This window comes from Manis javanica, chromosome 10, assembly GCF_040802235.1.
Source record: "Manis javanica isolate MJ-LG chromosome 10, MJ_LKY, whole genome shotgun sequence".
Classification (NCBI taxonomy): Eukaryota; Metazoa; Chordata; class Mammalia; order Pholidota; family Manidae; genus Manis; species Manis javanica.
The window spans coordinates 99638275-99657487 of record NC_133165.1 but is presented as its reverse complement, the minus strand read 5'-3'; the positions used below and the strand labels follow the sequence as shown (position 1 = coordinate 99657487).

The window sequence follows — 19213 nt, the reverse complement described above, 5'->3', positions numbered from 1 at the left end:
TAAAATTTCATCATAGTTGTAAAATTTCATCATAGATGTAAAATTACAAAGATTCCCAGTTACCAGGACATCCTAAGCATTAGCAGGAAAAACCCAGTTGTAAAGCCATAGAACTATTTATTAAGTTCCTTTCTATAAGCACATAAGCAGAAGAAAAGACAATATAAAACCACTTTGCTACCCAAATTTGTTTAGTTTCTAACTTTGAAAAGTTAAGGAATGTGGTACATATACACAATGGAATACTATTCAGCCATAAGAAACAAATCCTACCATTTGCAACAACATGGATGGAGCTGAGGGATATTATGCTCAGTGAAATAAGCCAGGCGGAGAAGGACAAGTACCAAATGATTTCCCTCATTTGTCGAGTATAACAACGAAGCAAAACTGAAGGAACAAAACAGCAACAGACTCACAGACTCCAAGAAGGGACTAGCGGTACTAAAGGGGAGGGGTGTGGGAGGGCAGGTGGAGAGGGAGGGAGAAGGGGATTGAGGGGTATTATGATTGGCACACATGGTGTGGGGGAGATCATGGGGAAGACAGTGCAGCACAGAGAAGGCAAATAGTGACGCTGTGGCATCTTAGTATACTGTTGGGCAGTAACTGTAATGGGGTATGGGGGGGACATGATAACATGGGTGAATGTAGCAACCACATTGTTTCTTCATGTGAAACCTTCATAAGAGTGTATATCAATAGTAACTTATTAAAATAAATAAATAATAAATAAAAAAGAAAGGAAAGAAGAAAAGAAGGAAGGAAGAAACTATAGGTTTATCACATTAAAATGTTACAGGGAAAAATTCTAAATAAACTATTGGCAAATTGAATCTGATGATATTTTAAAAGGATTATACATAAAGAATTCAAAGACGGTTGTAGGCAGACCATCTATTAATTTGCTACATTGGAAGATTAAAAGGGAGAAAATATAATTTCCACCACAATAAATGCTTTGATAACTGAAAAAAAAAGAAAAGTGAGGGAATCTTTGGGTGCTGAAGCACAGATAGTACATATCAAGAGATACTTTCATCATTTTGATTCTACTTCTTAATATTTTTAAATACTTATACTTCATATTGAAATTCAGTTTTTATGAGTTATATTGTGCTCAGTTTTCAAATATTAACTGACGTTCACTCATTATCACATTGGATTAGTATTTGGTAATTTGTATTTTTGTGCCTTATATTACCATGTAATTCGTTAACAAAAATGAAGACTAGATTGCTGTTTCCAGTAGAATTTGGAAAAATAATGCTCTCTGACTTCTAAGGACACCATTTCACTGGTCAATGCTTTCTGCTGGCCTCCTCATATGTTTTTTTGGTTTTATTTTGCTGGTTCTTCCTCATCACACCAACCTCCTGAACTCAATGTTTGGACCTCTGAATTTTCCATCTACTCCTTCTCAGCTTTAAATACCATCTATAAACTTTAAATACTCCCAAATATCTCCAGCATGGGACTCAGGCTTGATTTATTTGACTGACTTCTTCTCTCACCTTGAATGTTTTATAAGCATCTCAGTCTTAGAAGAATCCCAAACTGAGTTTCCCCTAAAATTCAATTCTTTCCTCCCTGTAGTCCTTCCCATACCAGTTAATGGCCACCTCAGTTTTCCAGTTACTTTGGACAAAAAGTATCTTGTACTTCTGTTTTCTTATATACTTCTTTGTCCAGTTACTTTGGACAAAAAAGTATTTTGTACTTCTGCAAATTCCAATACCTTCACCATCAAAATGTATTTAGAATTTGATCCTGTCTTACCACCTTCCCCATCCTGGACCATCATCTCTGACCTGTGTTACTGTAGCAGCCACTTACCTCTCATCTCTTTCCTTCTGCTCTTACCCTTCTACATACTCCAATTCTCAATACAGCAGCTCTACTAATTTTGTCAAAACAAACCTCAGATCGTGTCACTTTCCTATTTTTATCTTCCAAAGATTTTTCCTTTCTCTCAGAGTAAAGTCCAAATATTTTTCTGGGTTTTACGGCCTAACAGCATCTAACCAGTCATCAGTTTTCAGCCCTTGTTTCCTATTAACCATCTCTGCGTTTACTCCTCTCTACCACACGAGGTATTTCATCATTCCTGGAACATGATTCTATCTCAGGGACTTTGCACTTGCTGTTCTCTCTGCCTAGATCATTCTTTCCCTGGGTTTCTGTATGACTTGCTTCTTTGCTTTTTTCAGGCCTTTATGTCCCCTTTTCAGTAATAGATACCCTGCCTATCCCATTTAAAACTGCAAATCCCTTTTCCTTCCCAACCAAATGACCCATGTTTCTTTCTCCCTGCCCTTTTTTCCTCCGTAAGCACTTATAATCTAATTAATGTACTGTACTAATTTTATTGTCTTTCTTCACCCATGAGAATATGTTCCAAAAGGCAATATTTTATGTCTGTTTTATTCACTGCCATGTCTTCAGCACCCAGAACCGTGCCAGGCATATAGATGACTATTAAATATTTACTTAGTCAGAAAATATGATGATGAATTCTGTAAAAAATAAATCGCTTACAGATTTCAACAAGCAGGTAAGTCAAAAGTAAAGTGTGAAGAGTACTATTTTAGAAAATAACTGATTCCTGTCCCTACTTCATCACTGACTAGCCATGCAACCTTGAGCAAGTCAGTGAACCTGTGTAGGACCCAAGTGGTGAATGATTTCAAATGATGGCTTATTAACTTCTTAACAAATGGAGGAAGTCACTTTTGACTCCACACCACTCCCACCTTCTATCACCAGTCAGACATCAGGGCCTACTCCACTCTGTACAACTTCACTCCACATCTAGAGGCCTACCAGATTTTTTACTTTAAAAAAATTTTTAATTAGCATTAACTATTTCTTACATGCAAACACTATGCTAAGCACTTATAAATTTACACATGTTATTCTGAAATAAACCTACTTAGTAGGAATGTTTTCCCTATCCTTTGCCAAAATTCCACTCTTCTAGAATGATAGCTCTAAAATGAACATCAGACCAAGTAATTTGCCCTTCAGCTTACAATCCTTCAGTGTTTCCCAACAAGGCCTTTTACTATCTGCTCAGTTTCATTTTTGACAGTTCCCTGATATGCAACCTGCTATTCCTAACTGCCTGAATATTTATCCTTAGTGACTAGATCAATAAGCAACTAGGGGCTTAACATTTTTCAAATGAATGTCCAATTTTAATATCTTTAAGCCCATGAAATCCATGTAAGACTTACATTTTTAAAAATGCTAATTCTCTAAATATGATTTATAAAATATGCAAAGTTTTTCAAGTCCATAAAGATGTTACTAGCTTTATAAGAAAAAACTTGCTTTTATTTTATTTATACAATAAATATCATATATTTCAGGCAATAATTTGGTAAGTGCTTTTACATAATTACCTCAGTTAATCTCTAGAACCATTTTATTGCTGGGAGAAAAACATTCAGCTGCTTATTACAAAGTTGTACTGTGTGGTACTGGCATAAACACAGACATATAAACCAAAGGAATGGAATAGGGAGGCCAGAAATAAATTCAAACATATATGGCCAAATGATTTTCAACAAAAGTACAAAAACCATTCAATGGGGAAAGGACACAAGTTGCAACAAAGGGTGCTGGGAAACTTGATACCCATATGCCAAACAATTAAGTTGGACCCTTACTTTAAACCATATATTAAACATTAACTAAAAATGGATTAAACATCTAAATGAAAGACATAAAAATGAGACTCGAAGAAGGAAACATCACGTTTCGAAAAGCTTCGTAACACTGGCTTTAGCAGTAAGTTCTTGGATATGACACCAAATGCAGAGGTAACAAAAGAAAAAATACAAAGATTGGTTATGTCAAAATAAAAAACTTACATGCATCATAGGACAAAACCAACAGTATGAAAAGGCAACCCAGACAATGGGAGAAAATATTTGCAAATCATACTAATACCCAGAATATATAAAGAACTCCCACAACTCAACAACAAAAAAACAAACACCTGAAGAAATGGGTGAAGTACTTGATAGACATTACTGAAAAAGTGCTTAAAATTCACTACCCATTAAGAAAATGCAAATCAAAACAAAAACAATATACTATCCCACTCTCATTAGGATGATTACTATCAAAAACTTTCTGGAAAGTAACAAATGTTGGTGAGGATTTGGAGAAAACAGAACCCTTTTGTACTATTGGCAGAAATGTAAAATGGTGTAGCCATTATGGAAAACAGTATGTCAGTTACTCAAAAAATTAAAAATAGAATTACCATATGATCCAGCAATTTGACTTCTGGATATATGAATGAATGAACTGAATTGATAAAAGGGTATGAAGACATATTTGTACACCCATGTTATGGTAACCAAGGGATGAAAGAAACCAAAGTGTCACTGATGAATGAATAAACAATGTGGTAAATACATGGGATGGAATATTATGCAGCCTTAAAAAGGAAAAAAATTCTGACATGTTACAACATAGATGAACCTTGAAGACAGTATGCTAAGTGAAATAAACCAGTCACAAAAGGAAAAATACAGTATGATTCCACTTACATGAGGTACCTAGTCAAATTTGTACAGGCAGAAAAGCAGAATGGCGGCTGCCAAGGGCTGGGGAGTTATTGTTTAATGGGTATAACTTCATTTTTGTAAGATAAAAAGAATTCTGGATAAAGGATGGTGGTATGGTTGCATAACAATATAAATATATTTAATGCCACTGAATTATACATATAAAATGGTTAAAAAGGTAAATATTATATGTATTTTACCACAATTTAAAAATATTATACGCTAAGATAATAAGTTAAGCCAGAGACTAGGATAAAATACTTGTAAATCATGAATCTAACAAAGGACTTGTATCCACAATACATAAAGAAGCTTCAAAACTCAGTAGTAGAAAAGAAACAACCCATTCAAAAAATTGGCAAAAGAACTGAACACTTTACCAGAAAAATATTCAGATGGTACCAGGCAAAGACATCACAAAAAAAGAAAATTACAGACCAATATCCCTGATGAACATAGATGCAAAAATACTCAACAAAATATTAGCAAACCAAATTCAAAAATACATCAAAAAGATCATCCATCATGATCAAGAAGGATTTATTCCAGGGATGCATGGATGGTACAATATTCAAAAATCCATCTGTACCATCCACTACATCAACAAAATAGACTAAAATCACATGACCTTTCCACAGATGCTGAAAAAGCATTTGACAAAATTCAACATCCATTCATGATAAAAAACTCTCAACAAAATGGGTATAGAGGGCAAGTACACCTCAACATAATAAAGGCCATGTATGACAAACCCACAGCCACAAACATACTTAACAGTGAAAAGCTTTCAGCTTTTTCTCTACGATAGGGAACAAGACAAGGATGCCCACTCTCCCCACTTTTATTCAATATAGTACTGGAGGTCCTAGCCACGGCAATCAGAGAACACAAAGAAATAACACGCATCCAGACTGGCAGGGAAGAAATTAAACTGTCACTGTTTGAAGATGCCATGACATTGTACATAAAAAACCCTAAAGAATCCACTACAAAAATACTAGAACTAATATCTGAATTCGGCAAAATTGAAGGATACAAAATGAATACAAAGAAATCTGTTGTAGTCCTATATACTAACAATGAATTCACACAAAGAGAAATCAGGAAAACAATTCCATTCACAATTGCATCAAAAAGAATAAAATATCTAGGAGTAAACCTAACCAAGGAAGTGAAAGACCTATACCTTAAAAACTACAAAACACTCTAGAGAGAAATCTCAAAGACACCAATAAATGGAAATATATCCTATGCTCATGGATAGGAAGAATTAATATTGTCAAAATAGCCATCCTGCCTAAAGCAATCTACAGATTCAATGCAATCCCTATCAAAATACCGACAGCATTCTTCAATGAACTAAAACAAATTGTTCTAAAATTTATACAGAGCCACAAAAGACCCCAAAGAGCCAAAGCAATCCTGACAAAGAAGAAGAAAGCTGGGGAGATTACACTTCCCAACTTCAAGCTCTACTACAAAGCCACTGTAACCAAGACAATTTGGTACTGGCACAGGAACAGAACCATAGACCAATGGAACAGAATAGGGTCCCTTGTGTTGGGAGATCTGTGGATCTTCATGGCCTGAGAGACTATCTCCTTTCCTAGATTGGGGAACTTTTCAGCAATTACCTTCTCAAACCCAGACATTAACCCAACCATATATGGTCAATTAATATATGATAAAGGAGCTTTGGACATACAATGGGGTAATGACAGCCTCTTCAACAGGTGGTGTTGGCAAAACTGGACAGCTATATGTAAGATAATGAAACTGGATTACTGTCTAACCCCATACACAAAAGTAAACTTGAAATGGATCAAAGACCCAAATGTAAGTCATGAAACCATAAAACTCTTAGAAGACAACACAGGCACAAATATCTTGAATATAAACATGGGCAACTTTTTCATGAACATATCTCCTCGAGCAAGGGAAACAAAAGCATAAATGAATAAGTGGTACTACACCAAACTAAAAAGCTTCTGTATAGCAAAGGACACCATCAGTAGAACAAAAAGGCATCCTACAGTATGGGAGAATATATTCATAAATGACATATCTGATAAGGGTTAACATCCTAACTCACACACCTCAACACCTAAAAAGAAAATAACCCAATTAAAAATGGGTAGAGGAATTGAACAGACAATTCTCCAAAGAAATTCAGATGGCCAACAGGCACATGAAAAGATTCTCCACATCGCTAATTACAAGGGAAATGCAAATTAAAACCACAATGTGATATCACCTCACACCAGTTAGGATGGCCAACATCCAAAAGACAAGGAACAACAAAAGTTGGTGAGGATGCGGAGAAAGGGGAACCCTCCTACACTGTTGGTGGGAATGTAAATTAGTTCAACCATTGTGGATAGCAATATGGAAGTTCCTCAAAAAACTAAAAATAGAAATATCATTTGACCTGGGAATTTGACTCCCAGGAATTTACCCAGAGAAAACACGATCTCTGATTTAAAAAGACATACGCACTCCTATGTTTATTGCTGCACTATTTACAGTAGTCAAGACATGGAAGCAACCTAAGTGTCCATCAGTAGATGAATGTATAAAGATGTGGTACATATACACAATGGAATATTATTCAGCCATAGCAAATACTACCATTTGCAACAACAGGGATGGAGCTAGAGAGTATTATGCTCAGTGAAATAAGCCAGGCAGAGAAAGACAAGTACCAAATGATTTCACTCATCTGTGGAGTATAACAGCAAAGCAAAAACTGAAGGAACAAAACAGCAGCAGACACACAGAACCCAAGAATGGACCAGTGGTTTACCAAAGAGAAAGGGGTAAGGGACTGTGGGTGGAAAGGGATGGATAAGGGGATTAAGGGATATTACGATTAACACACAAAAATATGGGGGAGGCATGAGGAAGGCAGTATAGCACAGAGAAGACAAGTAGTGACTCTATAGCATCTTACTATGCTGATAGACAGTGACTGTAATGGGGTATGTGGTGGGGACTTGATAATAGGGGGGAATGTAGTAACTACAATGTTGCTCATGTGAAACCTGAGCATAAGATGGTATATCAATATGATACCTTAATATAAAATATATATGTGTGTGTGTGTGTGTATGTATATATATATATATATATATATATATATATATTCAGATGGTAAAGCAGCATACAAAATGGGTTCAACATCATTATTCATCAGAAAAATGCAAATTAAGACTCCGAGAAGATATCACTGCATATCTATTAGAATGGCTAGAATTAAAAGACCACTCTTACCAAGTTTTGGCAAAGATGTGAAAAAAATGGAACTGTCATATATGGGAATGTTTATGTAAAATGGTATTATCACTTTGGAAAACAGTTTTCAGTTTATTTAAAAAATGAAATACATGTGTGTATATATATATATACTTGATGTAAACATTTTTCTCCTAGGTATTTAAAGAAGAGTAATGAAAACCCATGTCCATACAAAATCTTGTACATGAAAGTACATACCAATCTTACATGCAATAGTTAAAAACAGGAAACCCAAATGTCCATCAATAGGTGACTGGAGAAACAAACTATGGTATAACCACAGAATGATCAACTATTAAATGATAAAAAAGTATTAATATGCATAACAATGAATCAATCTCAAAACAAATGGGTTGACTGAAATAAGCCAGGCCAAAAGAATACATATTATATGATTCCATTTATAAAGTTTTACAAAATATAAACCAATTCATCATGACAGAAAGCAAGTCAGTGTTTTCCTGGGATGAGAGAAAAACAGCAAGTAGCAGGAGGGAAGGATTATAATGGGTATGAGTAAACTCTGAGGCCTCATGGATATGTGCATTATCTTGATTGTGATATGGCTTCATAGACATATATGTCAAACTTATAAAACTTATTTTTGAATATGTGAAGTTTATTATATGTCAATAAAGAAATAATAAATTAAATTATCTCAGTCCCCAAGGAACTAAGAATCTACTGTGTAAATTAATACAGCTGAAGATACGTTGGTAAGCAGGGAAAAGAAAATCAGAAAAAGTGGACATATATGACAAGGCTAACAGTATCTCTTGACACTTATTAAATGATTTTGTTAAAGATGTAATTTTTTATTTTATATTAAGTACTTTATCATTTCAACTTAATGTTTTATTTATGAAATGCATTCACAAGGTTTAAAACTCAAAAAAAAAAAATCAAGAGAACCACCCCATCAGCAATCAGTAAGTGCCCTTTTCCAATATTATGTTTCATATATCTAAAATATAATTTAAGCCTAACAATAAAATATAGAAGAATTCCGGAACATAGAAATAATGCTTAAATTACACAAAATGATTGAAAGAAAGACTTACATCAAGTAGTTTATATGGTTAATAGGTTTGAAATAGCCATAAACAATTTTGAAGGAAAAAACTCATACGATGAATAAAAATACATACCTGAAGCAAACCATATTTGGTTTCTACGTCATAAAGCTTATAATCCTTAATGTCTGGAGATACAGAAGAAGGTATATTTTCCAAATTACCTAGAACATTGGCTAAGCTAGCAAAAACTGGTTCCGTACAAAATGCCAAGCAATCCCTGGAAAGAAAAAGAGTTACTTACCGTCATTTTTTCCATATAATCAAAATCAAATATACATAAGATATTTGCTGTTTTATTAAAATATCAACAAGTAGGTAGACTGTTGTAGATTTATTTTCAGCATTAATATAACACACTCAAACCAACAAAGCAAAGTCAGGAAGCTTTGTATAATGCTATACTAGATTAATCACTCTTTTAAACTGCTGTAACAGTTGTGATACATTTTTTAAATTTAAAATCAGGAAATAAAACATTATCTCAACATCCTTTTGAATTATACTCTTTATGGAAAACCAATGAATTAAAAATACTACTGTATTATACCTACAACATTATCCTTGTTTCTAAGGCTATAATGTTCAGAAAATGCTCAAAGGAACCTGAAGATTTCCCACCCATGCCTCTGGAGCAAGAAAGAGGGACAAGGCATAGCTCCAGGTCTCCCATAACTACTGCTATCAGAGCAGCTTTGTTTTTATTTTATATGCCATTTTGAAAGATGTAACCATGTTTACATTTTTAAAATTATTGTTCTTTGACATATAAGAACATTTATAAACTCAGAAAATGTTACAAATTAAGATTCAATAAGGCTTACAGGGTGATGATCAAATGCTCAGGCTTTGGAGACAGACATATACCCAACTTCAAGTCCCAGCAACCCTATTCATTGACTTGGTGACTCTAGACACCAGGCTCTGAGCCTCACTTTGCCCATTTGTAAAATGATGATAAAAGACCACCTTGAAAGGTTACTGTAAAGATCAAATGAGATAATGAATGCAGAGTACACAGTACAGTGACTAGCATGTAAGCTCTGTAAACACTTATTACTGCCATTATAATAAGCAAGTGTTTGAGACTCAAGTCCTAACATTTATGCCTTGGGTTTGGGCTCTGGCAATGAAGAACACAAGGTATGTAGTAACAAAGCTATAACAGGCATCTGTGCCTGGATAGTAACTGTTTAATGGCAAGTATGTACTTTGCTGTTCCATCTGTCTGCAATACCTATGTAACTTTTCTTTCATCTTGAACCCATTTTTCAAACGAAAGCATATGCAGAACCTCCGTATATATGAGATAAAGAGAGAGCTGCTTAGGTTGAGAGAGTTACACAGTCCTGCCTGCTTAGTCATCATCACAGATGCTATCTTGTTCTTTACTCCCACACTAAGCTCATTAACACAGTAGACACTAGGCTTTCATTTGCTGAACTGTCCTGAGAGAAAACTGCTCAAATACTCTAAGTCTTTTCTATAGTTTTCTACCATTCCCAGGACTCATTTATTTTAGCAACTATTATTCTTTTCCTCTGTGTCTTGATCCCCAAATCGTCCCTGATTACATTAACATACATTTGATTATTCTGGAAGCTTGAAGGCCTTACTATCTTTTATGAACATTCAATTCCACCATTATTATAGTCACATGCCAGAAGAGCCATATCCTCTCTCAAGGACCACCTCCCCCAACCACAATTATTTACTAGCCATTTATCTCCTCCCTTTTACAACATTCATCAAATTTAGCTTCCCTGTCTCTTCTCAACAAATACAAAGTATTTGGTCCTAACCATATATATTTGATTCCTTTCTTTCTTCCAACTACCTCAACAATAAACTACTGCCCTTACTACCCTTTACTGAGCAAACTCTTTTTAACCATGTAGGAAAAATCACAGGTTTCTTTTACTCTGTTGTTCACGTCATAAAGGAAAGAGAAAAAATAGAAAGCCCAAGTCTTTATAAAATTACAGTAAAAAGTAACATAGTATACTTTAACCTTGTTCTTCTTACTTTTCAACATTTAAGAACATTCATTTATAGCTCTCTAACTGAATTCATTTCATGACTCCCTTTGCCCACTACTCACCTATTATCCACTAAAAAAAAAAAAAGTCTGATATGATATGGTGACCGCTACCCCTCAACTTCACTTCACCTTAGTATATTAGTGATTAAACTATTCTCCTATAATTCCTTTGAGGACTTCCTATGGGACTTCATTCACATCATGAGGTCTTCTTTGCTGGGTTCCTTTGAATACATTTTCTAGCTTCCACACTGCATTCCACAGAAATTACTGAATATCATAACAACTCCAACTAGTCAAAAGTAATGGATTATTCTTAGACCTTCTTTCCTTCTTATTTGGGGATCCCCAGTGTTAATGGGTCCTTTCTTCCCTCCTCAGGCCTCCACGACATGTCGACAATTTTTCTCCTGCCATATGACAGTGATCCCTCCAGTTTCTTTTTCTGGCTGTTCTTTTCCCTCTACATTTCAAATTCTGTCCCCAGTACTCTTTTTACTCATGGTCTTGAAAATTTCTTTGCTTTCACGGTTTTAATTACAGCCTCTTTGTTACTCACCACTGCTCGCATCAGCAGCCCTGGGCTTTCATCTGCATTACTCTTCTAAAGCAGGTTTCTTTTGGATAATTCCAGGGTCATCTCCACAGTATTAATTCATTAGAAACTGTAAGTTATTTTTCCTTCCCTAAATTGTTTCTACTTCTGTCAATGTTACTGCAATTTTCACAACCTAACAATGAAGATACCTTAACTAATCTTTCAATTGTCTCTCTTCATGATCACCAATAAATCCAAAGTTCTACAGTATTTAAATCACTATAAAAGAAGTTGCAGGGACAGAGAAAAATATAAAAGATTGGTCCTTCTTCTCTCAAGAGACTTAAAATGTAATGACAAAATACAAGACATGGTTGATACAAGTTAAAATAACACGATGGGCAGGGTTCTGATAGGTGACACTAGAGACAGTGACAGAAAACACTCCAGAGGAAATAGCACAACCAAATAGTCAGGAAAGCTGAAGACAACTGTGGCAAACAAAACTTAGTCCACTTTGGAATAAAGGGTTCACAATATTAAGGGTTACATAGAAGACAACAACTAGTCTTCTGGGATTTTATTCATGAAAAGAAGGGCACCTATTTCTGGGTAGACATAGTAAAAGAAAAAGGGAAGGGGGTGCTCAGGACCAGGGTGCTGTACTATGTAGCTTAAGTAAATGTTTTTATCTTCATACAGTTCCTCTGTATAACTGTGAGAAGTAAATGAGTTAATCAAATATAATGTATTTTAGTACACTTTTTCACAGGCAAATATTAGGTTTCCTCTTTAAGATTTAAAGAAAGGATCTTGTGCCTTTCAGGGAGGTGGGTTACTGAAGATTCCAAAGTAAGAATTATGCAGAAACCCAATATATAAAATAGATAAAAGTAAAACTGTCCTGGTTGAAGGGAGATGGAAAGCCTGGAACCCTGCCAGCTCTGGTTCCTCCAACCTGCCTGTTCCTCTCGCCTTAGAATCCTAGGATCCACAGACCACAACTGGCATAGCATTTGATTAAGATCGTCTGAATTAAGAGTGGGGAATAGTTTGCTGAGTAGAAAAGAAAAAGGAATTAATTAGGGGCTATGAGTAATGCAGAAAAGGTTTATATACCTAGGGTATTTAAAAAGAATATTAAAAACACCACAGTCTTAAGAATTCAGTTCCTGTCATTCTTAGCAACAATGCCCAAGCTTATCCTTAGGAAAAGCAGATTGTAGAGTAAATGAGGGCTATGGACTGACATGCTGGGCACAGAAATTAAACATGCAGAACAGTACCTGGAACACACACAAAAATAGCCCTCAAACACTGAATCAATGAAAAGGGGATAAGAAATTCTAGTGTATTAATAAAGACAGCTACTTTCAGGGAGGGTCGTTCTCTACACTTCTCTTGCATCTTCCATTTGCCTAATGCAGTGCTGAGCATAGACTAAGCAAATACAGACTCGTGGAAAATGTGAAGGAAAGCTTTTATTAGTATTTCAAAAGGAGACATATACACAGAATATGCAAATAAATAGTGGGAAAGAACTAATTCTTAAGAACCCAACACTCCATTTACAAGAATTTTTCACTGACACTATACTATGTAGACAGAATTCAAATACAAAGATTCTTAACTGTTCAGAAAGTCTCTTATGTAAGTTTTTATAAAAATTTACCTGGATTCTTCTAAAGGATGCTGGACAGTAAGAAGCCGAGGGTGTCGTAGTCGAGTTAACTGTTGGACTCCTCGTTTAAGAGAATCAATGATTTGATCCTTTTCAAATTTTTGATATTTGTCAATCAGCTTTTTATCAAAGACAAAAACAGCAACCTCCTAGTAAAAGATTTGTGTAATTTTAATCAACATGTAAAAGTAATAAAAACTTTGAGTGTCACAACAGTCTGCAAACAGAAATAACTAAAAACTAATGCCAAGGAAATGTTAGCACCATTGTAATATTTTCTGATAATATGAAAAATGGTTTCTTCATGATTAGTAAATTTAAGTATTTTTAAAGGTATGAGACTCACCCTTCATCTAAGGAGAATACAGGAAAAGCTTCATCTTTGAACTCTGGTATCAGAGGTACACATAAACTATGTGTAATGTGTTGTCCCTTAGGTAGTAATCTTTTAACCAGAATTCAAATAAAAGTTAAAATGTTTAAAAATTCAAAATGCTATTGATAATGACAACCTAGAGTATACAACAATACCCTGAAATGCTTTTTGAAAGAAAAGTTGTCAGAGAGTGGTTGTTTTAAAATCCAATTTGTAAGCATCTTTTACATGTGAATAACCTATACTTTCTATCCTTCACTCTATTCCAACTTGTTAAGGGCAATTAACTGGGCATGGTTACCAGTATAGGAAGCTGCTCCCCACCACCTCTCTCTTTGAGATCACTCAGCTTCTTTTATACTACTAAATGCACACATCCTCCTGAACTATCTTCTTCCTTTCACTCTCTATATGTATCCAAAGGAAAATAGTTCCCATCCAGTTAACTAATCTTAACGAATCAGTCAAAACATAGCCATACAGACAGCTGATACATAACCATGGTGTAAAACATCAGTGATGCTAGACCTCTATCATAAACACAAAGAAACTTCATAAAGCTGGAAGCAAAATTAGCAAAGAATAAATGCTAGCCTTCCAAAATTCTCTGAAAGATTCTCAGTGATTCTCAGAATTTCTATAAAAAGTCTCTTTCAAAAACCACTAATTAAGCCACTACTCAACCATCAATATCTAAGACAGTATCTTTACATTTTATTCCTGTTCTCTAATTATTTTTGCTATGATTACTGGCTTTACAATAAGCCTGGCAACCTAATCACCTAATAGAGTTCACTGCAGAATTTCAAATCAATAAATTTTTGACACACAACTTAGTTTTAAGTTGGAGGCTCTTTATATGTGTAAAAACGAGTCAAGGATTTTAGAGGTCTGTCTCTCTGAAAAGTGGTAACATATGGGACTATTTAGTGCTCAATTTGAACACCTTACTCCCCAAATATTTATATACTTTTAGAAATTATTCCATTCCTCACAGCAACTCTATGAGACAAGTTATCATCCTCACCTCACAGATGAGGACATTGTGGAGAGATAAATGTCTTACGGAGGACTTCACATTTGATAAGATGAAAAATCAAATTCAAATCCTGTCAGTCTAACTTTAGGGGTCACATTTGCAGCTACTACACCATCCTGTCTCCCTGAAATAACAGAGGGCCAATAAATATGGAGCAATCCAGTAAAACATGACTTACGTCTTTTGGAAACAATATACATATACACACACACACATATAACACACATATATCTATATATACACAGACATACATAATCTTAGTTCTTTTGATCATTATGACATACAGGACAACCAGGAGATAACAGCATTAGGTAATATTAATCTGAACTAAAAACAACCTGGAATGTGGCTGCGAATGTGACCCCTAAAGTTAGACTGAGAGCATTTGAATTTGATTCTTCATCTTATCAAATGTGAGGTTCCTTTCTCACTATTCATGCACACAATCTTATTTTAGTAAGTGTTCTGCTATAACACATTTTATAAATGCATCTAATTTAAATGTGTTCATTTTTTCAAGATGGTTTAAGTCTGTAGAAACAGATCATGTGAAATGGCTCCTGACCCCTCATTCTTTAAAAAAGGAATACTGAAGTTCATAAATAAAAACAACAACACAAAATTCTTTTTTAGACAATCATTTATTTAGGTCAAAGAAGAAAGATTCTGACATAAGCCAGAATAGTTATCAACCATTTTTTTTTGTTATCATTAATCTACAATTACATGAGGAACATTATGCTTACTAGACTCCCCCCATCATTAAGTAGTTATCAACCATTTTAAAAATATTTTGTTTTGAAAAGATGGTGGCATGAGAGGTGAGACAGAGAACTCCTCCAAAACCACATATAATATGAAAATATAGTTAATACAATTAATCCTAAAAGAGCAACAGGAAAGAAGGCTGCGCCAGACTGCATATACCTGGAGAACAGAGTGCTGCTCCCCTATGAACCCTAACATCACTCCAGGGGCTGAGCAGCTACAGAGACTAGAGCTTCTGGCACTAGAGGGCGCCACATACAAATATGAAACATCAAAGGAACCTGGTTCAAGCCAAAATCTCAGAAACACTGGAAAAAGGGCCAAATGAAACCAAACTCACCAATCTCCTGAAAGAGAGTTCAAAATAAAAATCATAAACATGCTCATGGAAGTACATAAAAATATTCAAGAACTCAGGGTAGAATTTAGGACATAGATTCAATCATTAAGAAATTCCATATCTGAAATGAAATATACAATGGAGGGATTTAAAAGCAGATTAGATGTAGTAGAAGACATGGTAAATGGAATAGAAATTAGAGGAGAGGAATACAAAGAAGCTGAGCACAGAGAGAAAAAAGGATCTCTAGGAATTAAAGAATATTGAAAGAACTGTGTAAACAATCCAAACGGAACAATATTCGCATTATAGGGGTACCAGAAGAAGAAGAAAGAGAAAAAGGGATAGAAAGTGTCTTTGAGAAGGTAATTGCTGAAAACTTCCCCAATCTAGGGAAGGAGATAGTCTCTCAGGCCATGAAGATCCACAGATCTCCCAACACAAGGGACCCAAGGAAGACAACACCAACACATATAGTAATTAAAATGGCAAAGATCAAGGATAAGGAGATACTGTTAAAAGCAGCTAGAAAGAGAAAAAGATCACATACAAAGGGAAACCCATCAGGCTATCATCAGAATTCGCAGCAGAAACCTTACAGGCCAGAAGGAAGTAGCCTGATATATTTACTGCAATGAAACAGAATGGCTTTGAACCAAGAATACTCTACTCAGAAAGATTATGATTTAAATATGAAGGAGGGGTTAAACAATTTTCAGTTAAGCAAAAGCTGAGAGAATTTACCTCCCACAAACCACCTCTACAGTGCATTTTGGAGGGACTGCTATGGACGGAACTATTCCTAATGCTAAATAACTGTCACCTGGGAAAATAAAACCACAGCAAAGAAACTAGAACAATTAATTACTAAGCAGATATAAAATCAAATCAACTACCCCCAAAGTCAATCAAGGGATAGACAAAGAATACAGAATATGATACCTACTATATAAAAAATGAAGAAGGAAGAAAAAGGAGAAAAAAAAAAAGAACCTTTACATTGTGTTTGTAATAGCACACTGAGTTAAATTAGACTGTTAGATATTAAGGGAATTATCCTTGAACCTTTGGTAACCATGAATCTAAAGCCTGCAATGGTAATAAGTACAAACCTATCAATAATCACCCTAAATGTAAATGGTCTGAATGCACAAATCAAAAGATATAGAGTCACTGAATAGAAAAAAAAACAAGACCCATCTATATGCTGCCTACAAGAGGCTCACTTCAAACTCAAAAGACATACACAGACTGAAGGTAAAGGGATGGAAACAGATATTTCATGTAACTAATAGGGAGAAAAAAGCAGGAGTTGCAGTACTTGTATCAGATAAAACAGACTTCAAAACAAAGAAAGCCACAAGAGATAAAGAAGGACATTACATCATGTCCTTCTTTATTAATGATAAAGGGGTCAGTCCAACAACAGGATATAACTATTATAAATATCTATGCTCCCAACATAGGATCACCTACATATGTGAAACGAATACTAACAGAATTAAAGGGGGAAATAGAATGCAATGCATTCATTTTAGGAGACTTCAACACACCACCCACTCCAAAGGACAGATCAACCAGACAGAAATTAAGTAAGGACACAGAGGCACTGAACAACACACTAGAACAGAAGGACCTAACAGACATCTACAGAACTCTACACCAAAAAGCAGCAGGATACACATTCTTCTCAAATGCACATGGAACATTTTCAAGAATAAATCATATACTAGGACACAAAAAGAACCTCAGTAAATTTAAAAAGATTGAAATTGTACCAACCAGCTTCTCAGACCACAAAGGTATGAAACTAGAAATAAATTACACAAACAAAAATGCTCACAAACACATGGAGGCTTAACATGCTCCTAAATAATCAATGGATCAATGACTAAATAAAAACAGAGATCAAGCAATATATGGAGACAAATGACAACAAAGATTCAACACTACAAAAATCTGTGAGACACAGCAAAGGCTATGCTAAGAGGGAAGTATATACAGGCCTTCCTCAGGAAAGAAGAAAAATCCCATATGAGCAGTCTAAATTCACAATTAGCGAAACTAGAAAAAGAACAACAAAGGAGGCCCAAAGTCAGTAGAAGGAGGGATATAATAAAGATTAGAGCAGAAATAAATAAAATTGAGAGAATAAAACAATAAAAAGAATCAATGAAAGCAGGAGCTGGTTCTTTGAGAAAATAAACAAAATAGATAAAACCCTAGTCAGACTTATCAAGAAAAAGAGTCTACACACGTAAACAGAATCAGAAATGGAAAGGAAAAATCACTACAGACACACAGAAATACAAAGAATTATGAGAGAATACTATGACAAATTATACTCTGACAAATGGGATAACCTAGAAGAAATGGACAACTTTCTAGAAAAACACAATCTTCCAAGGCTGACCCAGGAAGAAACAGAGTATCTGAAAAGACCAATTACCAGCAAGGACATTAAACTGGTAATCAAAACACTACCTAAGAACAAAATTCCTGTACCAGATGGTCTCACTGCTGAATTTTATCAAACATTTAGTGAATACCTAATACCCATCTTCCATAAAGTTTTCCAAAAAGTAGAAGAGGAGGGCATACTCCCAAACTCATTCTACGAGGCCAGCATCACTCTAATACCAAAACCAGGCAAAGACACCACAAAAAAGAAAATCATAGACCAATATCCCTGATGAACACAGATGTAGAAATACTCAGCAAAATATTAGCAAACCAAATTAAAAAATACATCAAAAAGATCATCCATCATGACCAAGTAGGATTTATTCCAGGGATGCAAGGATGGTACAATATTCAAAAATACATCAACATCATCCACCACATCAATATCCATCACATCAAAAAGAAGGTCAAAAACCACATGATCATCTCCATAAATGCTGAAAAAGCATTCAATAAAATTCAACATCCATTCATGATAAAAATCTCAACAAAATGGGTATAGAGGGCAAGTACCTCAATATAATAAAGGCCTTATATGACAAACCCATAGCCAACATCATACTTAACAGCGAGAAGGTGAAAGCTTTTCCTTTAAGATCAGGAACAAGACAAGGATGCTTACTCTCTCCACTTTTTTTCAATATAGTTCTGGAGGTCCTAGCCACGGCAATCAGAATATGCAAAGAAATAAAAGGCATCCAGATTGGTAAGGAAGAAGTTAAACTGTCCCTGTTTGCAGATGACATCATATTGTACATAAAAAAGCCTACAGAATCCACTCCAAAACTACTAAAACTAATATCTAAATTCAGCAAAGTTGCAGGATACAAAATTAATACACAGAAATCTGTTGCATTTCTATACACTAATGATGAACTAGCAGAAAAAGAGAAATTAGGAAAACAATTCCATTCAAAATTGCATCAAAAAGAATAAAACACCTAGGAATAAACCTAATGAAGGAAGTGAAAGACCTATACTCTGAAAACTGGAAGACATTCATGAGAGAAATTAAAGAAG

At 34.9% G+C, this 19213-nt stretch overlaps 1 protein-coding gene across 5 annotated transcripts in view; it reads right to left on the bottom strand.

The window, feature by feature from the left end:
* The window catches only part of SCYL2 (SCY1 like pseudokinase 2), a 76231-nt gene that overhangs the window by 24758 nt on the left and 32260 nt on the right, over window positions 1–19213 (bottom strand). For 3 of the 5 annotated variants that reach the window (XM_037023052.2, XM_037023053.2, XM_073213685.1), the window contains exons 3-4: window positions 13199–13356; window positions 9023–9167 (exon numbers count right to left, since the gene is read on the bottom strand). The exons of 1 other annotated variant lie outside the window; for it this stretch is intronic. In XM_037023052.2, coding sequence (XP_036878947.1) covers window positions 9023–9167; window positions 13199–13356 — 303 coding nt within the window. Of the gene's footprint in view, window positions 1–1836; window positions 1965–9022; window positions 9168–13198; window positions 13357–19213 lie in introns of those variants that run through there. One more of the 5 variants, XM_073213687.1, reaches the window with a different exon arrangement.